Here is a 26,650-nt window from a genome sequence, read left to right on the forward strand (position 1 = left end):
CTCCGCTCCGACTCCAACGCACACGACGACGACCAGCTCCTTCTTGCCAACTCCACCGCCCGCGAAGTCTTAACTCTCTGTTCTCGTGTTTCTGACGAACACGGTCGCTTATATAAGCCCCGTGGCTTCGCCTTTGACCCCCTCCCTTCGACCTTTCACCTCGCTCCCCATTGGCCCGAGAAAAAGTGGGCGTGAATGCTTTTTGATCCATAAATTTGCATATATCGATCGCCCTCCAACGCCATGGAGGCGGGGCCAAATCGCCCCTCGCTCACCGATTGGACAGCAAAAAGTGGGCGTGTGTCGTTTTTGATCCGTTTTTGAAGCACAAAATCCGTGATTTTGTACACGCTGTTCGGCGCGCACCCTGCACGAGTCCAACACCGGTACCCCCAAGCGGCGCAAGAACGGTGGCGATGCGACGGTTGCGAGGTGTGACGGGAAGGTCGTGGCGGTTGTGGTGAAGCGGCGTTGTGGTTGGTGGTTGATGTTGTGACTGGTGGTGGTAATCATGGCGATTGGTCCAAAATAAAGATAGCAAAAGAAAAACGGCTATCCTGAAGAGTCGCAGCACGCATAAATGACATGTATTCCCACTAGACAACGGGTTTGGGCCTAACTACACATGTACTTACCGAGATACCTCACCTAAGGGACCTGAATGGTGGTTTGCGAATTTGGTAACCACAACAATATATACATACACATACATATATACATATACACATCCATACATATAATAAAAATATACATACATATATATATATAAATAGATGAGGCCCGGCGAGGAGGAGTGATGTAAGCGACATTTTTTAATGATATGATGATGATAGGATCGGATGGTAGGGGAAGGATTAAAATAGTGCTATATGGCATTAACTTCAAAATGGCCGATGTGGCCCTTACATCACTCCTCCTCACAGCGCCTCATATGTATACATATATACATACATATATATATATATATATATATATATATATATATATATATATATATATATATATATATATATATTACACATACACAGACAAGTGAGGTACCCATGCGACACACTAGTGTGAGCCCCCACCCAAAAAAAAGATGCTTTGATGAATTTTTGAAAACTCGCCCACTTTAGGACACGTACAGGGACCCCAAAAACTGCACAGAAAATTTAATGGGGCTGGCCTCAAAACTGTGGGAGTATGGCTGTGTAAAATCAATGCACATTTACTGATGATTATGCTGAAGCTCATCGCAATGATGATGGTGATTGTGCTGGTTGGGTAAAATGGATTGGCTCTTATGTGCCATGATGAAGTGGGTTATAACAAAAAAAAAAGCAAAAAGTCTCAAGCCAATGTGGTGTGATGTTGACAAAAAAGTCAAAACACGGATAATGCCGAAACGGTGAATGCCAAACCCCCCAATGCAGTGGTTTCCAAACTTTTTTGTCCATGACCCAAAATTTGAAATCACATTTGCCTCGCAAACCAAATGATACTGGTACCTAGTGTACCTATGATAAAAATCGTCAGAGAAAATGCTTTTGACATGAAACCCACCCCCCCCTCAAAAACTGAGATTTTGAGGGGAGGGGTTCAAGTTTGGGTCACGACCCTGGGTTTGGGAACCCCTGCCCTAATGTGTCGACATGCGGCCAATTTCATTCACTGCAAAAAAATTTTGATAGGCTGGATTCCTCATCTTTTTCCATCTTCATGAGAAAGATCAGCATTGAACAGGTGGAAACACAAAACCTCATTTACATTGATATATAACCGACGAATGTTCCCACATGCAGTTAATGGTGAAACTGCGAAAACTGAAACCGTGAATGAGTTTACATGCAGATGGAGCAGCTGAGTATGGGTGGAAACTCAAAATCATAATTGCACTGAGAAATTCATGAAACCTCCCACCCACATTAGGACACCCGCTGGGACCCCAAAAGGTTCCACAGAAAGTTTGGTAGGGCTAGCTAGTCCCAAAACTGAAGGAGTAGTTCGGGGACAGAGACAGACAGCCACACTCCTGCTTTATTATATCGATTATATATATGAAAAAAAAAGACCCACTCATCTCTCACCTGTGAATGGAGGGAATAACCAATTAGCTCTCACCAAATCATTTAACCCAGGTTACTAGGATTATATAAATAAATCAACTCCTCCCATACTCTTCCAGCCAAAGAAGCTGCATGAAAGCCAATTTGGTGAGAGCTAATTGGTTATTCCCTCCATTCACAGGTGGGAGATGTGAATGGGACTTTGCATTTTCATTATCTTGCCAAAACGAAGTTTTTGCAAGATATGTTAGTCAGCTTGTATATGTTTTTTTTGTTTTTTTTGTTTTGTTTGTCTGTAATCACGTATAAAAAATTCTGCAGAGGATAGTTATCATTGGAAATTTTTGTAACTTCGCATATCAGAGACCTATAGAGGTCCCTTTCACCACAAAATTTTGAAGGTCAAGGTCAAAGGTCAAGGTCACTTTGTTGCAAATCAGGGGAGTCAACTAAACCCTTATTTTTTGAGTAATTTTGATCGGATCGTCTTCAAACTTCATGGGAATATAGTTCATGGTCTGGCGCTCAGCTGATTAATTTTTGGTGGCGATTGGCCTTGACCTTCATGGTTAATGCCTAAGGTCAAACATATTTGACCCCAAGGTCAAATTTTCAAGTTTGAGGAACCATATCGTGTTGTACCTCAAATTGAACACCTCGATGAGTGCTTTCGAGATATGTCAAGCTTGAGACATTATGACGTCATTTGGTGACGTTATGAGGCAAACGCATATTTTTCATGGTTACTCTGTAGAACGATTCTCATCGGAATCTCTCGTAGGCAGATATTCGTCAAGTAGTCGCTCCTGGTGGATAGCAGCTCTGTTCACCTCAGTGTGACCTTAAAGAAGTCACACGTGGTCACCTTTTGGCAAGATACGGGTCACCCTGCGGGTGACATTGGTTTATTATTTATATATTGACTGCTTTTGAGATTTGCATGTGGTACATGCTTGGGAGGCTCGTTGGTTTGCATTTCTATCTGCGCTGTCACTGACGATTCGCCAATAAGTAATGAAACTGGTCCAGCAGCTGAGGGGTGTATGGCATTGGAATTCTCATGGGTGTACTATTTGTGAACGTCGCAACTGTGGTGGAACTATGGGAAGGGGTTGAAAAGGCAAAGGGCTTACCTTGTGTCACCTTTCTTAGTTGCTTTGTGCAGCTTTCTTCGGCTAGAGCATGGGGAGTCGTCGAGATATATATGCGTGCGTGCGTGCGTGTGTGTGTGTGTGTGTGTGTGTGTGTGTGTGTGTGTGTGTGTGTGTGTGTGTGTGTGTGTGTGTGTGTGTGTGTGTGTGTGTGTGTGTGTGTGTGTGTGTGTGTGTGTGTGTGTGTGTGTGTGTGTGTGTGTGTATATATATATATATATATATATATATATATATGGAGAGCGAACATAACATTCTAACTCAAGTTTTGATCTGTAAAATGATTTTCAAAAAGCAGACCTTTGACCGGTTGGAATTGAATGGGTTCATCTTTGTATTGCAGTGCATAATTGCACCTAGTTTGGTTGAATCTCTTCAGTCGTTCACCAGTTATCACAGTAACAAAGATGTTCAATTGAAGGGCACATGTAGTACTGCAGCAGAGAAAAACAATTGTTCAAATTTGCATAAAAGCACCAAAATTGGTACACATGTAAAATAATGTATTGGCTGACCAAGGCACAATCTCGGGTGGCTCCATATCTGGAATTGTTCGGTATACATTATTCTACATGTGTACCAATTTTGGTGCTTTAATGCAAATTTGAACAATTGATCTGAAATATCAGACTACACTGCTGGACTAATGACCTTTGACCTTCGATCCCAAAATGTAACCAGTTCATCGATATACAACAATCTATACTTGCACCAAATATGGTTGAAATTCCTTCAATGTTCACAAGATATCACGGTAAAAAAAAAAGATATTAAATTAGGTGACCTGACCTCAGACCTTCGACCTATTGATATGAAAAAGCTGAGTTCTTTTATTTATTTATTTTGATTATTACAGTTCATACTTGTGCCAAGTTTGATTGAAATCCTTTCATTAGTTAAGTACAAGCCTGGAGTTGGCTTAATGGTTAGGGTGGCAGCTTGGGATCCTCGGGTCCTGAGTTCAAGCCCCGTCGGCAACTGAATTAATACACCAGGTGGTTGACTCAGCCTGTCAACCTTCCGAGGTTGGAGAAATGGGTACCAGTGTGTACTGGTGGAGGGGCACTGCATCAGCGACAGTCACGCTTCCAAGAAATAATAGCTACCCCAGCAGCTAAGCTGCCATACGCAAGAAAAAGAATAATAAGAAGAAGATGAAGTAGTTAAGTTACCTGGGACACAAAAAAAACGGATGCCTCAAAAAGAAAATAATGCCTCCTGCCTTCAGCTGTGGAAGCATAAAAATTGTCGTTTGAAAACCCCTCCGCCACTGCACCGACCGTCTCAGGATGCTCCAAGGATTGCTCCCCTTTTCTTGACCGAATGAAAAATAATAGCTGAGGATACAATTGCGACAGGCTCTTCATGGTAAATAAAATCCCAAAGCAGTCAAACACACACAGATTAATGGGACCCTCAACAACGCAATGCATACACCCACGCATGTAGATAGCGCTGATTGTTCATCGTCCACCTGAGCGAATGGAATGCCATGCAAACATCAGCAAATTGCCCTCCCCAGCGTACGAGCACAAGCACAATGTAATTACAGCATCAGAATCCGACTCAGGAAAACTCTTACAACGGAAAGAAAATAACCGCAAAGCACTAAATGATTTGTATGTCAAACAATGCCATTCACACGGGAATCAATTTCGTGCCGCAACTGCTACAACGGTGCATGAGACAACGACAACGACGACTCGGGAGCACCAATAGAATGGTGCATCTCCTCCCATGATGTCACGCTCAAGAAGAGATCCTGAGTGTGTACCACAAACGACTGCTCGAAATACAAGAGTGCGGCAGGAAGCCAGCACGGGCCACATAAATGATGGCATTGCTCACCTCACGAGCGATTTTAGTTCGGCTAAGAAGATTATAAACTACTTACAAACAGACATCGACTGCTTGATAGACAGAACAAAAGGTTTTATCAATTTAAGAGTTGACAAAGGCAGCTAAATGCCATTGGAAACAAAGTAAAACTGACGTTTGGGCATTAGTCATTCGGGCAGCTGGCAGAGCAGTTCCAACGATAGGTTTATAGAAAAGTAAAGCTGACGTTTTGGGCGTTAGCATACGTCGAAGGAAGAGAGGCTCCCTCTCTTGCTCTGAAGGGAGAACACCAGAAATGTCAGCTTTAATTTGCGACTAAACTTTATGGTTGAACTGTTCACTGATGAAGACCAATAATAGCCTTGAAAGTCTAGTATTTCTTCCATTTTTTGGCTTTATGTAACGAGCAGATCAACTAAAAAACATTTTGATTCTAATTTACTGACCGATCGTTTAAAAAAATTAAATAATAATAAAAAAAATAAAGCCCCATTTTGTTTTATTACTGTAAAAATGATGAAATGACAGTACCTTTTTGGCTGAAAATTTAATTTAAAAAAATTTGGGTGCCTGGCCATGCGTCCATCTGCCACATGTACACAACACTCGCTAAAGCAATCGATTTTATGGCATGAAATACCACAATTATTTTTTTTCCCCCTTCATATTTTTTTGGGCCCATGTTCCCTTAACCCGACTTTTATTTACCATTTTTCATCCACACACATCAGGAAGCAAGCAGTCTATCGAAGTAGGGAGATGACCAGATGGTTGTTCCAATTCTTTAACAGGCACATGAAATATCATGTCTTCCGAACATTAATTTGCATTCATGCCGTCACCATGGGGTTAAAGAAACAATAACAACGCCAAAAAATAACACTTCAGTAATCGATGCAAGCAGCAGTGTTCCGCTGCTTTTTTATTTCTTCTCCCAATGCATTTTGAAAAAAAATATTGTAATCGGCACCATCTCTCTGCCTGTCCGTACGTCATTCCGTCACGCCGTCTCCTCCTAAACGGTTATGGAGAAATTCACCAAACTTGGTAGTTACAGTTACCACACAGCAAGAAGGTACTACAGCAGTCATCATTTTTGGCCCCGCACCCTGGGGTAAGATCAAAAGGTCAAATTCCAAAAAATGCAATTGTGGGGCATTTTTTAATGAAACTTCGATAAGCAATCAATATTGGGGGTACATCAAGTACGCAACAATCTGGGGGATTTGGCCCCTGGTTCATTCCCCAGGGAGTGGGGAGATTCAGGTCCCAGGGGTCAACATGGAAAAAAACATTTTAACTCAAATATTGATATTGGGTCATTCCTGGTGGAACTTTTTGCCTTCTTTCAACTTTGCTGTAGGTGGGAAGATTGGGAATTTGCAATGGCGTGCCATCGACTTCGCCCAAGGTTGTGATTTTTTTTTTCTTGCCTCATCACGATTTCGCTTTCGTCATTTCAGCCAGAAGTTGTTCGGCAAACAGCTTGCATTCAAGTCTTGGTTTACTTGTTTTACCAGTCTTATAAACACCCAGAAACATTTATTCTTGTGCCCAGAAAAACACATCTTCTCGTGCCTGTAGATTTGACTCAACCCGCAGTGCAATGGAAAGGTCCAGTGGATCAGGCAGCGTATTGTTCTTGGGCCTGTGGACTCGGCTCGGCCCGTGGTGATGTGGAGTGGTTTGGTGGGGCTGGGTGCGTTTCACCTGTTTTCCTTCACGGATCAGCCCTGCACGGCAGGGTACTGGCAGACCGAGAGTGTGAGGCTTAGAAGAGATGCTGAACAAGGACTGCACATGAGGGACGAGGAAGAGCATGAGGGAGTCGAGTGTCGAACAGAGTGGCGGGAATTGAGTGTTAAAAGCATTTAATGTGTGTACTTTGAAAGTTTTGACTTCTTTTTTTATTTTCTTTTTTTTACTTTGGTGAGGGAGAAGTGAGTTGGGTGGGGAGGGGAGTCCAGTGTTACACACACACACACACACACACACACACACACACACACACACACACACACACACACACACACACACACACACACACACACACACACACACACACACACACACACACACACACACACTGGGGACAGCAGGCTCGAGTAGTAGGTCCAACTGGTCAGCCAGGGCAGTACTGCTGATTGATGACCTAAATTATTCAAGATGGTGCAGGCTCCGTCAGATGAGCAGCGAATCAGAAGTGATGTCTGGCTCGGTAGTTTGAATGTGGGATCAATGGGGAGGGGTCGAGATGGTGGAGATGATGCAGAAGAGGAGTTTGGAAATGTTGCGTGTGAAAGAGACCAAATAAAATGGAAAAGAGACAGGGCAAGGAGGTTGGTCGGAGGATACAAGCTGTGGCACATGGGTGGGGAAGGAAGGAGTAATGGTGTGGGAATAATAGCATCAGAAAAGATCAGCAATCAGGTGGTCAGAGTGGAAGGATGGGGACGGATGGATAGTTATGGTATGGGTGGTGAACTGCAGAGGCAAATGGTTTATGTTATGTCGGTATATGGCCCACAAATGGGAAGGACTGGGGCGGAGAATCAGGAATTAAGGGACACACTGGAAAGGATGATGGAAATGGTTGAGCTGGATGTGATGCTGTGCATTGCGGGGGACTTTAACGCGCATGTGGGAGTAACGGAGCCGGGTGAAGTGGAATGCATTGGGAAATTTGGTTGGGGAAATGAGGATTCGAGAGGGTCGAGAGCTGGTGGAGCAGGGGGCGAGGAATGGGCTGGCCAAAATTGGTTCATTCTTTCAAAGTTTTTACATTCTTTCAGAAGAAAAGGGGGGGAGGTTAAGAGCAGGGGACAGAAGATTATTAGGTGGGGGAAGTGCAGGGGAAACTGTCATAGGGTACAAGGAAAGGTTGAGGGTTAGGTATGAACAACTTTGGTGAAGAAGCAGAAGGTTTGGAAGAGTGGAAGTAGTATGGCGATGAGTTAACGGGAATTGCAGAAGTTTTGTGTGGAAGGACGTCAGGAAAGGGTGCATCGGCGAGGGATAGAAACCAGGTACGGTGGATGGAGGAGGTAGCAAAGGCAGTTGGTGAAAAGGAGCTTTGGAACAGGTTAGAGAAAATCAAGGATCGGGGGAGGCATCCGAATGCGGGGTTGCTGTACCTGTTTGGGCAGAATAAAGCAGCAAGGAGAGCTGTGGATAAGGTGAGGAATGAGATGGAAGAGGTGGTGTACAACAAGTTGGAAGAGGATGGTAGGAGGAAGATGATATATAAATAGGCTCATGACAGGGATGAGGATGGTGAGGACATGAATGGGGGGGTAGTGATGAAGGATGGTGACGGGAAGCTAGTGACAGAGAGGGGGGACAGTATTGAAGGTGTGGGAAGTGACAGAGAGGGGGGAGTATTGAACGTACAACAGCTCTATAAAAGGACATTTTAAAGAACTGTTGAACCAGGAAGGAAGCAATGGCAAGCTGAAGCTACTCTTATGTAGAGGGGCAAGTAGAGTTAGTGGAGATCACAGAGGAGGAAGTGTGGACGGCATTGAAAATGATGCAGAAGGAAAGAGCACCAGACATTGATGAGGTGTATGCAGAGATGATAATTGCAGGGGAAGAAGTCAGAGTCAGTTGGACAAAGAAGCTGTCGAATATATGTAAGAAATGGTTCAATTCCAGGAAAGTGGAGGACAGGGTTAATTGTGCCGATTATGGAAGGGGAAAGGGCGATGTTCAAGATCTGGGGAAGTACAGGGGTATTAACTCCAAAGCCATGTAATGAATGTGCTGGAGAGGATAAGGAAGAGTGTGGAGATGGAGATCGGAGAAGAGCAGCAGGGTTTAGAGGGGGTAGGGGAACGACGGATTGGATGTCCCCGCTCAGATAGCTGGTGAAGAAGAGGTTGGAGGTGCAAGGTGCGATGGCAATGGGATTTGTGGACCTGGCGTAAGCCCATGACAATGTCCCAAGAGAGATGGTGATGGTGACACTGAGATGGATGCAAGTGTCAGAAGCAGAAGTCAGGTTGGTGAAGGAATGCACAAGAGAATGAAGGGAAGGGTTTTGGTAGGTCCTGGGATGCATTAGGAATTCAGCATGAACATTGGTTTTAGGCAGGGAAGCTCTCTCAACCCACTCATGTTTAACATGGTGATGGAGCCAGTAAGCAAGAAGGTGAGATTGTATGCAGATGATCTGGCTGTTGTGGTGGAGAATGGGCAGCAGATGCAGGAAGTACTGGGGGAGTGGAAGGAGGCATTTGAGAAGCATGGGCTGAAGGTGAGTATGGAAAAGACTGAGGTGATGTGCGTCGAGCAGCAGAGAAAAAAAAAATTAATATTAGGTTAGAGGGGAAGGAAATCAGGCAGGGAATTTGGTTTGAGTACCTGAGAGGAACAATCAACGGGGATGGTAAGTCCGAGGCAGAGGTGCAGAGGAGGACTCGGGTGGGTGCGAATGCATGGAGGAAGGTGGAGGGAGTCGTGGTGTCATTCCGGGTCAAATCAGCCAAAAAAATGAAATTCTGCGGTGAACCCCTCAGATTTTCCTGAAAAAATTCTCAAAGCTACCTTAACATATATGAGGAAGGTTTGCCAAGTTTTCGCTCAAAATTCCAAGTAGTGTACGAGATATGGCCCTGCAAACACCCTCGGGGTGTTTCAATTCTGGCAGTCGCGAGTTGCAGATTTGTATCTGAAGCATTTTTGGAGGGCTCTAAATTCCAGAGTCTTACAAACAGAGTTCTGAAAATTCAGACAAATGGTGTCTATTAGTGAGGCTTTCAGAATGTGACATAAAAAATATTCTACTTAAAATACTTTTTTAAGATAAGTATTCTCAAAAGTAGTGATTTGTAACATGCAGTCAAAAAAATTTGAGTTTTCAAATTGCTGCCAACAGTCAGTTTATTCATCATGAAGAATTTTGCTGCCCAATTTACAGAATCTAGTGACTGGATCATTTACACAAGAAAACTGAAACCTTTTGGAGCAAAATCTTGGGTGCTCGAGGTGTCTGAACTTTGCTCCAGACTCAACGACACTGAAATTTACCCCAGTTTTACCCCAAGTGTTCACCATGTTGACAGTTGACACAGCTCTTAAATTTTTGTCACTTGAAGACACATACATAGGCAAACTGGTAGAAAATTCAAGAGTTGTTCTCAATCCCGTCTATTTTTAAACGAATTTTTTTTTTAAATGCATCAATTTCTAATGATTATGCAGTCCCAAAAGCTACTTTTTAAAAAATAAAATGTTTACGAACAAACATATTGAAAAAATAAAGATATTGTAAGGAACTATGACTTAAGTGGAATCTAACGATATATAAATCAGTTTAGTAAAGCTTAAAGAAGTGTACCAAAATCATTTCCAAAGTTAGGCATGAAGCACAACTCTATCTTATTTCGGCTTTAACCGAATACACAGCCCTGTAGTAACTGCCAATGCTCATTGTGGCATTTTATTATATCCTGGCAATTATAAAACTAATCAATGTTCACTTTGTACAATGGATCCAAGTACATTTGTCCAAACAATTTGATATGAAATTATGAAAAAAAAAGTTGAATCAGATATTGTACCTACATTAACAAATGTAAGTAGACTTTCGTACAATGTACACTAAGTATATAAACAATTAGATATGCAAATGAATATTTATAATGGTGATTATTATGACCACATTATGTGTCTTAATTTGTAGTTGAGATTGGCGGCAGCATTAAACTAAAATATCCTTTTAAAAAAATGTGAGCCAAATTAAAGTAACCACATACTTGTTCTGACCAAAAAACACAACAATTTGATCATTGTGTTGCCAACTTATGAATGTTTGTTTTCAAAAGCACACCTATTGCTTTTATTCTACATCTTTCATCGAACATGTTTTTTTTTTTAAATAGTGGGCCTCTTTAAAAATAGAAAGGATTGAGAACAACTGTTGAATTTTCTACCACAGTTTGCCTATGTATGTGCCTTTAAGTGACAAAAATTTAAAAGAGCTGTGTAACTGTCAACATGGTGAACACTTGGGGTAAATTCCAGTGTTGAGTCTGGAGCAAAGTTCAGACACCTATCGCACCCAAGATTTTGCTCCAAAAGGTTTCAGTTTTCTTGTTTAAATGATCCAGTCACTAGATTATATAAATCAGGCGACAAAATTATTCATGATGAATAAACTGACTGTTGACAGCAATTTGAAAACTCCAATTTTTTTGACTGCATGTTACAAATCACTACTTTTGAGAGTACCTATCTTAAAATGTATTTTAAGTAGAACATTTTTGATGTCAGATTCTGAAAGCCTCACTAATAGACACCATTTTTGTGAATTTTCAGAACTTTGTTTGTAAAACTCTGGAATTTAGAGCCCTCCAAAAATGCTTCAGATACAAATCTGCAACTCACGACTGCCAGAATTGAAACACCCCGAGGGTGTTTGTAGGGCCATATCTTGGAATTCTGAGCTATAACTTTGCAAACCTTCCTCATATATGTTAAGGAAGCTTTGAGAATTATTTCAAAAAAATCTGAGGGGTCACCGCAACCCCCAGCTGAAATGACACGGAATGAGCCCATGGCAGACAGAAACATATCAATAAAATTGAAAGGGAAGGTTCGAATGTCGTGGGTAATGCCGGCCTACCTTTACAGCCGGGAGAAGGGGGCACTGACAGAGAGCCAACAACAGAGGCTGCAGGTGTGTGAGAACCATTGGGTCAAGAGGTTTGTAAGAGTGAAGAGGGTGGATAGAAGGAGAATGGATGAACTGAGGGAGGAGAATGGTTTGCAAATGAGTTTGACGGGGAGCTTAGTGAAATGCCGGCTGAGATGGGCTGGACACTTCGTACGGATGGGGGAAGAGAAAATGGCAAGGAGAGCAGATAGGTTGAGGGAGCAAGGTAGAAGGAAAAGACGTCGACTGAATTTGAGAGGGGACGATTGTGCGACGACGGATATCCGTAAGGTCGAAGTGGTTTGAGACTGGACAGAGTTGGCCGAGGACAGGGGGAGGTGGAGGAGTATCGTGGTCAAGGCAGGACAAAACATTGGTGCCATCGCATCTCTCACCCCTTATAACGGGAAGAGGAGCAGAAGAAATGGATCTTTCTGTAATATGGTAATGAAATGAAGTAATTCTTCAATTTTGAAGAAAGCGTAATGCACGCTCCATTCGTGAGCGAAATATGGTGTCAATACCTGTTCCATTAGGCAGAGATCAGTAGTTAAACCACTTGCACTATTCCACACGCATCGGTGAAAACTGCAAGTAGTGTCCCCAGAATGGCGCAGCTGTTCAATTCTATGATCATCAGACGTACATGCATCCACACATACAGAGCATTGCCTTATTTTAATATAGCGAGAAACACCAGGTCCCAGTGGGAGTGTTCTTGGAGGGGAGGGGGGAGGGGTGGGGAAATGCAGAGTGGAGGAGTTTGGGCAAATATTTTGTGCCGTGGCTTGTAATTCTCCCCTCTCCAGCGAGGGTCAGGAAACCACTTGCACTGTGCCACGGGTGCAGGTGAAAATCATAATATGTACTCTCCCCACCCTTACACGGGGGTGGGAGGGTGACTTTTTGTGCCTGTGGCCTTAACCTGGGTACCCTGGCAAGTATGAAACATTTGGTGACGATTGGCCAGCCATTTTGTTCTGTTTTCGTGTGTGTGTGTGTGTGTGTGTGTGTGTGTGTGTGTGTGTGTGTGTGTGTGTGTGTGTGTGTGTGTGTGTGTGTGTGTGTGTGTGTGTGTGTGTGTGTGTGTGTGTGTGTGTGTGTGTGTGTGTGTGTGTGTGTGTGTGTGTGTGTGTGTGTGTGTGTGCGCGCGCGCGCGCGCAGGATATCTCAAAAAGTTGTGGACGGATTCGGAGGAAACTTGGTGGACAGGTTAGGAGTGTGGCAAGGACGAATATATTCGATTTTGATGAAGATCCGGAGACGAGAATTATATAATTTTAAAATTGATTTTTCACCATTGAGAGATAGGGCCAAAACGATATCGTACATACTGTATGGTATGATATTTCAAAAATGTATTGGGCCTGATATGTCCTTGTGGATCAGGCATTGCGTGGCGGAGGTATGCGCTCTTCAAAGTGCCCTCCCAGTTTTATATGGAATAGGGGGTCAGCGCTGTGGCAAAGAAAAAGAAGTTCAAGAAACAGAGCAGGCACAACTACCTATGGCTAGGATTGTGACATCAATACCATAGTTACATGTGCGGGCACACCTACCTTTGTAAAGCGCAAGACATTCGGGTACGCACACATTTCTCCTAACCCAACTATTCCCACCTAACTGTGGAGTCAACCGGAGAACGATTTTAGCCAGTTTTTCATGAACCTGTGGACAGGCCTTTGATGTTCGACTTAGGGGTGGCAGGAATTTGTCGTTTGTTCAGGGTGATGTGAAATCTCACCGACTCTTCATGAAAGGCACCGGGGAACCTTGAATGGTCACCAGCTGATGATATCAAATGGGATATCAAGCTTAATATCCATCTGAGGGCAGGCACACCTTGCGATGTAACAACTTGCCTTCAAAGAACCACCCGACAGTTCATAGTTGGGACAGCAATTGAGCCCAGATCCGACAGCTCAAATAAGTGTACAACCTTTGCATAGTCCTGAAGGATGAGGTTTATGACATGCACTTCATTCACCATTGAGGAAATCTACAGCATGATTGGCCAAAAAGTCCTGCATCCAATTCTCCACAACATAAGAAATTGCTGACTCCATGAACAGAAATGGAAAGGGGCAGATGATAACAAATATTCTTCTTTTCCCTTCCCCCCACTTATACTCACTCAAGCAGCATGTATGAAAAGTATGTTGTGGATGAGACTTGATGTACAGTCGATGAAAGTAATGGAGAGAACTTTAAAAAGGCCTTTTAATGGATGCTTGGCACACACAAGGAGTGTAATCGCACGCATCGCTTCCCAGGCTGACGCCCACACCATTAGCATGTAAATATATTTCATTAAATCCCATTAACCCAAACAAAAGAAGCTGAGAAAGCAGCGGGAGCAGTCGACAATGAATATAATATATATATAAAAATAATAAACACCCGCAAGCCAAAGCGCTCCGAGCTCCCATCACACAGCCCAGAATAATTTTTGCTTCAGCATTAATCCGCTATAAGCACGGGTGTACCCAAAGCCCGCAAATACATCACACCCTTGAGCCCCTTGTGCGTAACCTCACCACCAATGCCCCAATCCTATTAATCAACTCGGCAGGGATCTAATAAGCCAACATTTCAGCTCAAAACTTTTTTTTGTGCAGGGCGGTGAGAAAGCGAGAGATGGCAATGCTTCGGGTCTGGAGTGCAAGGAGTTTAAAATAAAACAAGTCTGAAGACGACGATGGTTCACGAGCGTTATTTAACGATGTAGATAGTTTCAGAAGTCAAGGATGAGACAATGTGATAATGTTTGAGCAAGTTATAAAAATGATCAACATGATGTGGTACGAGTGACAGGTTATTAGCTGCAAAATGTCGAAAACCCAGTTTCGTTCAACAACTTTAAAAATTTGACCTTTGCATAACCTTTAAAGGTCACAAAACAATGTTGTGGACATTAAAATAAGGAAACAGGATACGTGCTATAGCCTAATGGAGTTAGCTCGTCGAAGAAGGTCGAAAACCCGGTTCGATTCCCACAACTTTGAAAATTTGACCTTTGTGAACTTTAAAGGTCAAAGGTCAAGGATTATGACCTTTGGTGCAAAATTTCCTCTGGAACATTCCAGGAACAATATAACGTCATATAGGCTATATGGCATTTCGCACTCCTCGGATTATCCATACTTTGATGAAATCAGCGTAAAAACAAACTTGAAGGGGGCGCCACGGGCAAGGTGTTCGAGATAGAGCAAAATGGTTTCAAGACTTAAGGTGGGGAATGACCTCAAGATTATGCAAAAAAAAATATTGTCATCCGAGCTCTCAAAGTTTGGGCGGTCGTATGATTTTTATGTCAAAATTTTCTAAGTTCATGACCTTGTGACCTTGACCTTGGGAGGAAAATGAAAACTCGAGCTCTGTGGGGCTATGCAGGTGCCATTGGGCTAACCAAATACCGAAACCCCTGCCAGATTCGACAAACCCCTCGGAGAAGATGGATTTTAATGTCAAAATCGCAATTTTCAAAGTTCGTGACCTTGTGACGAAAATGAAAAAAAATCGAGCTCCGTGGGGCTATGCAGGTGCCATTGGGCTAACGAAATACCGAAAACCCCTGCCAGATTCGACAAACCCCTCGGAGAAGATGGATTTTTATGTGAAAATTCGCAATTTTCTTAGTTCGTGACTTTGTGACCATGACCTCGGGACGAAAATGGAGAAAAAAAAAAAAAAAAAAAAAATCGGGGTCCATGGGGCTATGCAGGTGCCATTGGGCTAACCAAATACCGAAACCCCTGCCAGATTCGACAAACCCCCTAGGATAAGATGCAAATTGAAATTGGCTACCCCCTAAAAACACAATTCGCAATTTTCTAAGTTCGTGACCTTGTGGCCTTGACCCTGGGACGAAAATGAAAAAAATATATATATATATATATATATATATATATATATATATATATATATATATATATATATATATATATATATATATATATATATATATATATATCGAGCTCTGTGGGGCTATGCAGGTGCCATTGGGCTAACGAAATACTGAAACCCCTGCCAGATTCGACAAACCCCTTGGAGAAGAAAAATGTTCATGTCAAAATTCGCAATTTTCTAAGTTCGTGACCTTGTGACCTTGGGACGAAAATGAAAAATCGAGCTCTGTGGGGCTATGCAGTAGGGTGGTCCAAAATCATAAGGGAAAAATTCAAAATTTGAATATTCTTGGGGCATGTTGATTATTTTGTTCGACCTGACTAGAAAATACTCCTGGCCAAATTTGCCACAGTTCCAAAAATATTTAGGGGTCCATGAAGAGGAAGGAAGTTGTTACATCCGGTGGGAGAGAGGGAGACGTCAGTGGGAGAGAGGGAGACGTCAGTGGGAGAGAGGGAGACGTCAGTGGGAGAGAGGGAGACGTCAGTGGGAGAGAGGGAGACGTCAGTGGGAGAGAGGGAGACGTCAGTTGAGCTTTCGGTTCGCTGTCGGTTGGTGTTAAAAGTACTTATTTTTCTTTTTTTTAATCTAATTTTTTTCTTCTTCTTTTTGATTCCCAGAGTGAGTGAGTATGGCGTGTTCTACACGGAAAAGCACGGAACTGTTCCTCTTGGATCAACCATTGGAGAAATTCACCAACCGCCAGTTGCCCACTGCCCACTGAGAACATTTTATGCTCTTTCCTTTTTCCTATTAGTATTGTGACATAATGAATCCGTTGAGACTTTGATGGACCCCTAAACCGCCTCCAAATCTGCTAATTTTTTGTTTCTTTGCATTATTCAACGTCAGGAACGATTTGGCAAACATGCCGACGAGAAATTCGAACTTTCATTTTTTTTTGGACCACCCTACTATGCAGGTGCCATTGGGCTAACCAAATACCGAAACCCCTGTCAGATTCAACAAACCTCCTCGGAGAAGATGCAAATTGAAATCGGCTACCCCCTAAAAAACACGTTTTTGGGGCGTGGCTCCACCCATACTGAGTGCACCACGCCCATTTTCAGGAAAACACAACTAGATCATGATATAAACCTCCCATCAAAATTTTATCAGGATCGGATCAAAACCCACGGAGCTATGCTCGGGACAGACAGACAGACAGACAAGCCGGTAGGCGGACATGGGTAGTTGCCTACCCAATAGACAGTGACGCAATGGGCCCGTCCGATGGGGAATGACCTGAGGATTAAGCACAAGAAAATTCATGACTCTAGCTTCAAGGGTTAATGCTGCAGATTGTTTTTTCGTTAAAATACCCCCACATTTAGAGGTTTTTTGGCCGTTGCTAGGCAACGGAGGGGTCCATAGCAACGGTTCTTTCTCACACATAACTAGGACATACCATGAACCTACCATACCAGTTTCATGCATATCTGACTCATAGTCTCTGAGATATAACGAACTTCGTTTTTTTTTATTGTTTTCGACCAGAGTTCATTCAAAGTCTATCTTCTCCGACAGTTTTCATAGGATCCGGCTGGAAATTTTTGACAATAAGGCTGAATGTACTGCCCACAGTCGCTCATAGCCTGATTTTTGATTTTCTAAAAAATTATTTTTTTATGATTTTTCAAAAATTTCAAAGTCCCGTTGCTCGGCAACGGTGGTGTCCATAGCAACGGTTCTCATTTTCACACAACTAGGTCCTGGTATGAACCTTCCAACCAAGTTTCATCGAAATCGCCATTGTATTAACGGAGCACTGGACCGAACAGAGGGACAGACAGACAGACAAACATAGATGGAAATACTGATAATAAGGGCAGAACAGATTTCAAAAAAAATTTTTGAAAATTAATTTTTTTTTCTCCGACAAGATAGACTACCCAACAGACAGACATACAGACATACAGAGAGACACACACACAAAAATAATGAATATAGTGGTAACATTTTTTTTTTCGTGAAAATATTTTTTCGTGAACCAATAAAAATACATATAAAATACACTTTGAAGCAAATACGTGGATGGATATGCCGACGCCCATGTTGGATGTCAACTGACTATTATGTTTGAACTCGTTTAAAGGTCACAAGAAAAATTAAAGGTGACATGAGGGAGACAGACATGATAACCATTCCTTTCATGCTGTGATCAGATGCTTCTGTAACTCATGTTGTGGTTTGCAAAATGATTTTAAAAGGGCACATGACCTCTGACCTGTTGACCACAAAATTTAATTGGTTAATCCTTGGATTACAGGTCCACATTGAGGCCAAATGTGGTTGAAATGCCTTCATTGGCTCAAAAGTTGTTGCGGTAACAAGATGAGTTTCAATGAAAGGGCACATGCAATTTGACTTTTTATTCTTTTTTTTGTATAACAAAGTCAGGCTCATGGAAAAGCTGGAACACTGAACAGATCAGGACAACAGAACAAAAGGAACAGTAGAAAGAAAGATGGAGGAATACAACAGCAGGGTTAAAGGACAAAATAGAGGGAGACTGACAAATAATGGGTGTGGGGAGGAATGATGGGTCGGACAGGACACACGTGGTTGACAAGATGGACGCAGAAGCAAACCCTCATGAAGGAAAAACTGGAAATTTGGAAGGAGTTGGGCTTTGCAAGTAGTGAGGTGAACAGGGGTAGAAAAGATCATGGAAACCAAAATGGAATCGGTTCATCTTTGCAGTGTGGTCAAAACTTGCCCCAAGTGTGGTTGAAACCTGTTCTGTGGTTTACAAGTTATCGTGGTCGCAAAAAATAAAAAGATAACGGACATAAGGGACAACCCAAAAATATCATGCCTCCGTACTTCATCTGCGGAGGCATCAAAACAAAGAAGAAAGTAGCAGAAAAGGACAAGAGTGAGACAGGAGTGAAGTGTGGAAACAGAGCTGATGAAGCTGCCCAAGCCTAATGTTTGCGCTAACAAACTAATTGCCAGCGTGTGATTTTAACGTTCATTCTCTTGGCTTTAATTACCCTCAGGATGCAGCTGGGAACGTTCTTGGCTGGCCGAGACAGCCAGCCGAATTAAGGCAGCACAACGTACAAAATGAACAATGTCTGCGGACTTGGCAAAAGGCAATCAAATCGGTGAAAACTTAATACGTTACTCGTAGAAATGAATCATTGAGAGTACGCTTCCAGCAGGCCAAAATAAATCACGGAGAAGCCAAAAAAATATATACAATTAAATGATGGGAACACATGCCTTTGTTCACTTGGAATAAACTGTGTACGTGAAGAGTAAAGAGAAAGGTTCATCAGAAGGTGAGCATTTGGAACAGGATGAACAGAATGGAAAATGCACTGAAAGCAAAATAAATAAATAAATAATGCAGGATAGGAGTGTGCCTGGAGTTTCATTTCTACGCATCCAAAATGAAAAACAATTAAACCTTTGGAAAATCACGGTTCTCAAAATCAGATGAGAATTACATCTATTGTCTCTCCAGGGTGATATAATGTATTGATGGGATTTCTCTCCCAAAAGGTAATGCTGTCATAAAAGCAATGGCAGGAGCAAGTGGTGGAGGGATGGAGGGGGAAGGGGGAGAGGCAAAGATAAAATTACAAGCAAAGGTCTTCTTAAAAGTAATTAATAATCATAAATGAGCAACTGGGGTAGATACGATGAAGAATTCCAGTCCAAATCACAGGGGCCACGGCAGCAGAAGGGGTTCGAGTTTACAATAACACACCTGAACAGTTCTTGCTCCCATCAGGTACATCATCATCTTCAGGAACGGACTGAGTCGCAAAATCTTGTAATTTTTGCACGAGCGTGTCCAGCTTGTTACTGTGGTGGTCATGTGGCAGGAAAGAAACAAATACGGTACGTTGGTTACGAATGACAAAAGATGGGAGAATTTCAACATGGAGCGCAACAAATCGATACATTTCAGAATAGATGCACCCACTTGCACAACTCGTACAAACTTAGCAAATGGTGGCATGGAATAAGGACAGTTTCATTGTCGATTCCTTTCACATCTCGTTTGGAGGCCAGCAGTATCATAAGCCAAAGGACCTCAACAAACTGTCTGAAGACTCTGATCAAACATGTTGGATGATTGACGCTTTTGACCACTGGCAACGTCGGACTCCTTTTGAACATTTGCATCCTCAGCTCCAAGCTCACCTGGTTTTCCATAAACGTTGGTAAACATGCACTTCTTGCACATCAGCAAGGAAGCACGACAGCTAGGTTGTCACTCTAAACAACTGTCGCAAATGAAAATATGTCACACAAAGGAACAGCTGCCGAATAAACCCACTTATCCAAATTAAAACGAGCTAAATCGCCACCCCAGGTGGTCTTGCACCAAGTTGGTTCATCAAGCAAGCAAATATACACTAACCACTTCCTCGTGTGTACATCATAAATAGATGGTAACAAAACCAGGGTGGGAAGGTCTCAAGAAGGGCATTTCCAAGGACGACAATTCAAAAGGGACAGTGTGCACTGTGCAATGATCCCACGGACTTGCACTTACACAGTCTGGTATACGCAAGTATACATACAAGACTTTAAATGTAAAGGAGACTGGTGAAGGTAACCGAAGAGAGAGGTTTGGCAGACAAACAGAAGAGAGATTTCAGCGTATCCTGTCCAACTGTTATTGCACAGTAGGTCAACACGCACATCACCGTGTGGCTCGGAGTGACATAAATCAGACCTGGCATGCGGAGGAACCGCGCCACATAAACCTCCGCAAACAACCACAAAAGTCTCGTCAAACGACACGGTACCATTCCACGATGCCAACGATCTCTCATCTCTTCCCAAAGACGTTCCCCAATTTTCAGAAGCAAAGGGCACATCGAGCTAATCCTGCTCGAAAGCGGCCCAATTTGGGCGTGCTAAACCGAAAGCAAATAACACCATTACGGTTGGCGATCACTCGATGGGAGGCTATTCCACACGGGCAATGGAGAATGCAGCCTGAAAAAGCATGCCAGCTTCCGCTGAGAGCTAACTGTATCAATCACCAGCAGGTACAATTTGCACATCATCCTCTTTACTCGGGCCATGCGATAGCCTGACCTTTGCCACGATTCCACGCCGAGTGCTCCGTACAATCAGGCAACATTCAACTTCAGAAGGCAAATGCCAAAACAACAGCAGGCACTACTTGGTTACAGACTCATCTGTTGGGCTCGAGTCTTCAGAGAAACTCAATGGATTCACAATGCAAGCTTTGTGAGGTTTCCTTCAATGTCTGCAGAGGCGTTCACTCTCACACTGCGAACAGCCACACAACTGAGAATCAATCACTGGTGTATATATAACGACACGAGTCTGTTGCTGAATTGGGTTGAAAAGCTTCTCTCAAAGCAACTGTGGAAGCTGCTTACACCTCCTTTAATGAAGGAGTACACACAGCTTTGGGAGCTCGTTTCCAAGATTAGCCAAGGAATTAAGTTGCCAAGTGTCATGCCAAACTTTTGCCAGTGACAACCCAGCCATTAAAATTTTATCAGGAAGTCTGTGCATGATGAGATCCACAAGCATATTTGTCCGTTCAATCCTGAAAGACTTCCGGTTCTGGGCATGTGGACGACTGATCGGCACTCACTCCTTCCAATTCATCAAAACCAAGTTCCCCAGAACGAACCGTTTCATTTTAAATCCTGTTTTGCTGGTCGAGTTTTTCATCATATTCTCTGTCCCAAAACACGTTGTGTTGAATCGTCGACTTTGTGTCTTCGCAAATTCTGGCTTAATAGTTAGTCAGGTTGTGACCATTTTTTGTTTTTTATAATCTAACTTACCTCGTTTTCACCCATTTTACCCCAGGCATTGTTACTTCTGATCCCTCAGTTCAAGCCTTTTCCTCTACTTGGCCCCAAAAATACAAAAAAAATTAAAAAAAAAAATTTAAAAAAAAAGAACTCTATCTCCCATGCTCAGTTTCAACTTGATCCTCCATCGCTTATTTTCAATAACCCCAAATCGAATCTTCACTGCATAAAATGTCTCTTTCTTAAAAAGCTCTTCATAAAATGAAAAAAATGAGAAGGGCACTCGTCGACGTCGTGACGTTGGCAGGTATGCCTCTGCCCACGTTATTAGATCAATATACATCGTACTTGCACCAGGTTTGATTAAAATCTCCGAACCCAGATTCAAAATATTAAATAATTCTGGCTGCCAGACCATGCGTCCGATCAGGTTGAAATTTAAAACATACATTCCCCATGACTACTAAATCATAATTGTGACATTTCACATCGATTGATGAAGCGGTGCAAGAGAAGTAATTGTTTTAAGATTTTCGTTCGATCCAATTGTGACCAATTAATTATTCCTGAACACCTTTGTATCACCCAAAGCTTGGGGAACATGTGGGAGAAGTTTCCTCTCGATTTGCCAAGCCATTCTGAAGAAGTGGATTTTTAAAGGTTTATTCTTCGAAAAAAAATCATTCTGTACAGTGCGATATCGTTTTTAGCCCTATCTCTCAATGGTGAAGAATCACATGAAAAATTCTAGTCGTCGGTTCCGGATCCAGATCTTCACCAAAATTGAATCAATTTGTCATGGTCACACACCCAACGTGTCCATCAAGTTTTGCCCGAAACCATCCATTACTTTTTGAGATATCGTGCTATGCATCATATTTGGCCCGATCTCTCAATGGTGAAGAATGCCTGATCCACGCAATGCCTGATCCAGTGGAACATATAGGGCAATTTTTTTTTTTTTTTGAGCCCATGCAAAACTCCATATCATTTTTGGCCCGATCTCTCAATGGTGATGAATCACATAAAACTTCTAGTCGCCTGATCCGGATTTTTACCAAAATCAAATAAATTCATCGTTGTTACAAACACAACCTGTCCACCAAATTTCATCCAAATCAGTCCCCAACTTTTTGAGATATCCTGCACACAAACAAACAGAGACAGACAGACAGGAGTGAAAGCATAACCTCCTTCCACTTTTGGTGGCTGAGTCAACTCGAGTGAAGTCGATGGCACGCCTTCACAAATCCACACACTTCCCACCTGAAGCAAAGTGGAAAAAGTTGGCAAAAAGTTCCACCAGGAATGAATCAATATCAAATTTTGAGTTTGAAAAACTAAAAAAAAAAAAAAAAAAATAAAAATCTGCTGTTCTGCCCCCTGTGACCCTAAGTCCGCACTCCCTTGGGCCAAATCCAAAAGATCGTTACATATTTCATGCACCCCCCACTGTTGATTACGTCGAGAAATTTTCATGAGAAAATGCATGAAAATTTGCACGCAATTGTATTTTTGGGGATTTGACCTATTGGTTCCACCAAGGGGTAAAAGGGGGTGGGGGGCAAAGAAGTGATATTGCTCTCGTACCTTCTTACCATGTGGTGATCATAACCAAATTTGGTAAATTTCTGCACAATCGGTTAGGAGGAGACAGTGTGATGGACGGACAGACTGACAGACACACAGACAGATGGAACAGTTTACAACATCACCAACCCATTTTGTGTGTTTTTAGATGGGGATAAAGAAAGAGCAATCAGATTGCAGACTCTCACCAGGACCTGTTTTGTATTACGTTTGCACGGTGGTGTGAAATGATACACTGATGATGTTCATACAGCGGACAAACTCGCATTCTAATTGGACATACTTCATGGAGGTACTCGGTTGAAAATTATAACTTGTAGAACTGGTTACCACCAGGTGGCAATGGTGGCCGACGTTAGCACATATGAGCACAACAGGCAGACAAACAAATTAAGACGCAAATGCAATACCCTCTCCTCTGGCGATGGTAATAAGGTACCTGTCAAAAGTGCAAGAACGAAAAACACACCAACACACTATATGAATTGTAGAGTATCAGCTATTCAGAAAATACAATACAAGACAAGGATTGCTGTAAATGATGGTAATTTCCCAACATCCTACATTCAACTTTATATTATTTGTAAACCTCAAAATAGTTTCCTGGCCTAAAGTGAGAACCTTAACCTCAAAGCAATTGACGGGTTTCCCGACGACACGGATCAACGGCAAGGTACCATTCTTCCACGGGGTTTCTATCTTTTCAGCCCAGAAAACTCTCCAAGCAGCTGATCCACAACCTTGGCCACAGATCCACAACAGATTACCCACATCAAGGGGCAGACCGAGAGTTTTGGGTCCGCTCAGGTTAGGTATGGGAGCATGCACCGGAGCAGCGCGTTGCTGCGTCAACTCTCCGCTGGAGCTCGAGGAGCTGACGTCTAGCCATCCTCCAGACAGTTGCAGAGACATCCCCATCTCCTTGAGATGCCGATCAACCTGCTGCAATCACGACGCATGTGGTCGCAGTCCAAACAGCCGTAGCTGACGTTTACGGACTATGCAGGTAACAAATCTCATTTGAGTCTCTCTAAGCAACGGCTCGTTGAACAAAAAGTCCAATCAGTGATAGCGAAGGATTCACTGAAGAGACCTGGTACCCAAAGGAGTTCAGCCTCTGTCTCGAATCGCTGGTCAGATTCCAAGTCTGGAAGCACCAAAGACCTGAAGACTCAGACTTTTGTCCTCCTACACAGACACCGACAAACGCCACACCCCATGATGCAGTGAATCCATGACTCCCCAGGCTTGAGCCAGAGGTCTATTGCCCTCTTGCTCACAGTGAACAGAGATGTATCACTGCCAAGGTGAGTGAATCTCTCCGTGACCTCAACATCCTCACCAAAAATAAGTACAGACAAGATAGCAGCATCCAAGATGTCATTGAAAGGGTGAACTTTTGTTTTGACCCAAGAAACCAGTAATCCCAGTGGCTCCGACTCCTCATTCAGCACCTTGAGGGCCCCCAAAAGGATATCAGAGTCTCCGCAAAGATGACTGCATCATCTGCGAAATCAAGGTCAGAGATCTTGACATTCCCAAACGATGCACCGCAGGCTTGATCTCTCAGACATCCTCCCCAGAATCCAGTCCATACAAGCACTGAAAATGGTGGGGGCAAGTACACACCTCTGAAGAACTCCAGTAACAACTGGAAATAAGTCGGACATGGAACCACCACATCTCACAGCACTCTGCAAAAAAGAGTAGAGTTGAGAGATCAGATTTATCAGTTGAGGTAGCACCCCACAAAAACCATGAATGCTCCAGAGGGCATCCCAATTCACGGAATCAAATGCTTTGCAGAGATCAACATTGGCTGCAAACAGCCCCTGCTGAAACTCTCGTCTGTGTTCAGTGAGGACCCGAAGAGCATGGATACGTCAATCGTTGAACTGTTTGGTGTAAAGCTTGACTGCTCTGGACGCTGGTGCTCAAGCAGATGGTGGCGAACCCTATCAAGAATTATCCAAGCAAAGTCCTTGCACGACACTAAAAGCAGCGTCACCCCTCAATAGTTGTTGCAATCCTGGCGATCACCCTTCCCTTTCTAGAGAGGGACAACAAGGCCCCTCCTCCAATCAGTTAGGATGATGCCTGTGTTCCAGGCAGAGCACAGAACTGTATGCAATGACACGAGTGCAGCATTTCCATCAGCCTTGAAAAGTTCAGCATGGATGCCACAGATTCCAGGAGCTTTACCCCATTTCAACCGGTTCACCACAGCCTGCGTTTCCACAAACGAAGGTGGATCACAGTTGATTGGAGGGTCAGCAATAGGGATAGTAATATCCAACTCGACAGCTGGTGGATTAGCCTGGTGCAGCCACTAAAAGTCACTGGCACAGCATGCCTTCACTTCGGACTCCTCCATCAAGAGCCCACTACCCTCCGCTCGAACCGCAGTACCCCGAGGGTCGGGCTTGGAGGAACGCAATGCGCAAGTTCCCCTGAAAGCAGGCTGAGAATCACTTGACCACAGATGATGCTCTACCACCTCAAATTCCTCCCACCTAGGCCTTCTTGGCCACCCTTGGTGCACGTACAGTTTTACGCCTCAGCCCCCTGAACAGCTCAGCTCTGCCATTAAGCCTAGCCCTGTAATTCTGGTTAATGGTAACCAGTGTCCCTCGATAGAGAAAATGATTCTTCGCCCTACGGTGACTTCCAAGATATGCACCAGCAACATGAAAGATGGTGGTCTTGAAGACACTCCACAACTCTTCAGGGTTCCCCAAACCACCCACAACCCCAAACCCCACTCAGCCTGTTTGCAAACTTCTCAGCTACCCTCTCATCCTTGAGCTTGGCAACATCCAGCTTCAGCTGGGATGGTACCATTCTCCTGGATTCAAGCTGCAACTTCAGAGTTGCTTCAACAATCTTGTGGTCGGTAATTGAGGAACTGATCACTCCGGTAGACCCTGCGGTTCTGGATCATCCTCCAGCGACCATCAACGAGCACATGGTCAATCTGCTTTGCCACACCACCAGAGTTGGAATACCAAGTCCAGTGATAAGCCTGTGGGCACTTAAACCATGAACCAGCCACCCTAAGTCCATGACTTCTTGCAAAGTCGAGGAACTTGGTGCTATTCTGTTTCATAGTTCCAGACCTATGGGGACCAACATGTCTTAAAACCATCCCTGTCAGTTCTAGTCGATGCATTGAAATCCCCCAAGACCAGAAGAGTATCTCGCCTGGGGCACTGATCAACCACAGATTCGAGCGTGGCATATAATCTGCCCTTCACGGTGACATCACTCGCCTCAGTCGGAGCATATACAGAGACCAGGGAAATGACACCCAAGGAGTGATGAATCCTTAGTCTCATAATACGCTCGTTGACTGGTGTTACCTCAATTATCATTGAAGTCAGGTTATTGGACACAGCAAGCAACTCCCTGGGCATGGTAACCATCAGAGTGACCAGACCAATAGTAGGTGTAACCACCCGCCATGATATTGTCACTATCCGGTCTCCGAACCTCAGAGAGTGGTACAATACCTATGTTCAAATGCTTAAGCTCAGACAATAACTGAGACAGGTAATCATCCTCTCTCAGAGATAGGACATTCCTGGCACCCACCTGAAGGAACCGCCTCAAGTTAACACAAGGAGCCCACCGTCTGGTGGACGACACCTAAGCAACACTCTGCTACACACCACCGCAATCTGACCTGGAGGTTTACTC

The 26,650-nt window shown here is 43.4% G+C and overlaps 1 protein-coding gene across 1 annotated transcript in view; it reads right to left on the reverse strand.

Annotated features, from left to right (window-relative positions):
* Nucleotides 1-26,650, reverse strand: part of ATRX (ATRX chromatin remodeler) — a 536,186-nt gene that overhangs the window by 446,723 nt on the left and 62,813 nt on the right. The window contains exon 2 of the mRNA XM_085859788.1: nt 19,321-19,418. Within this exon, the coding sequence (XP_085715914.1) occupies nt 19,321-19,418 (98 nt within the window). The remainder of the gene's footprint in view (nt 1-19,320; nt 19,419-26,650) is intronic.

The sequence above is a fragment of the Eptatretus burgeri genome, chromosome 16 (genome assembly GCF_056783735.1).
Source record: "Eptatretus burgeri isolate ZD-2024b chromosome 16, Ebu_testis_v1, whole genome shotgun sequence".
Lineage (NCBI taxonomy): Eukaryota > Metazoa > Chordata > Myxini > Myxiniformes > Myxinidae > Eptatretus > Eptatretus burgeri.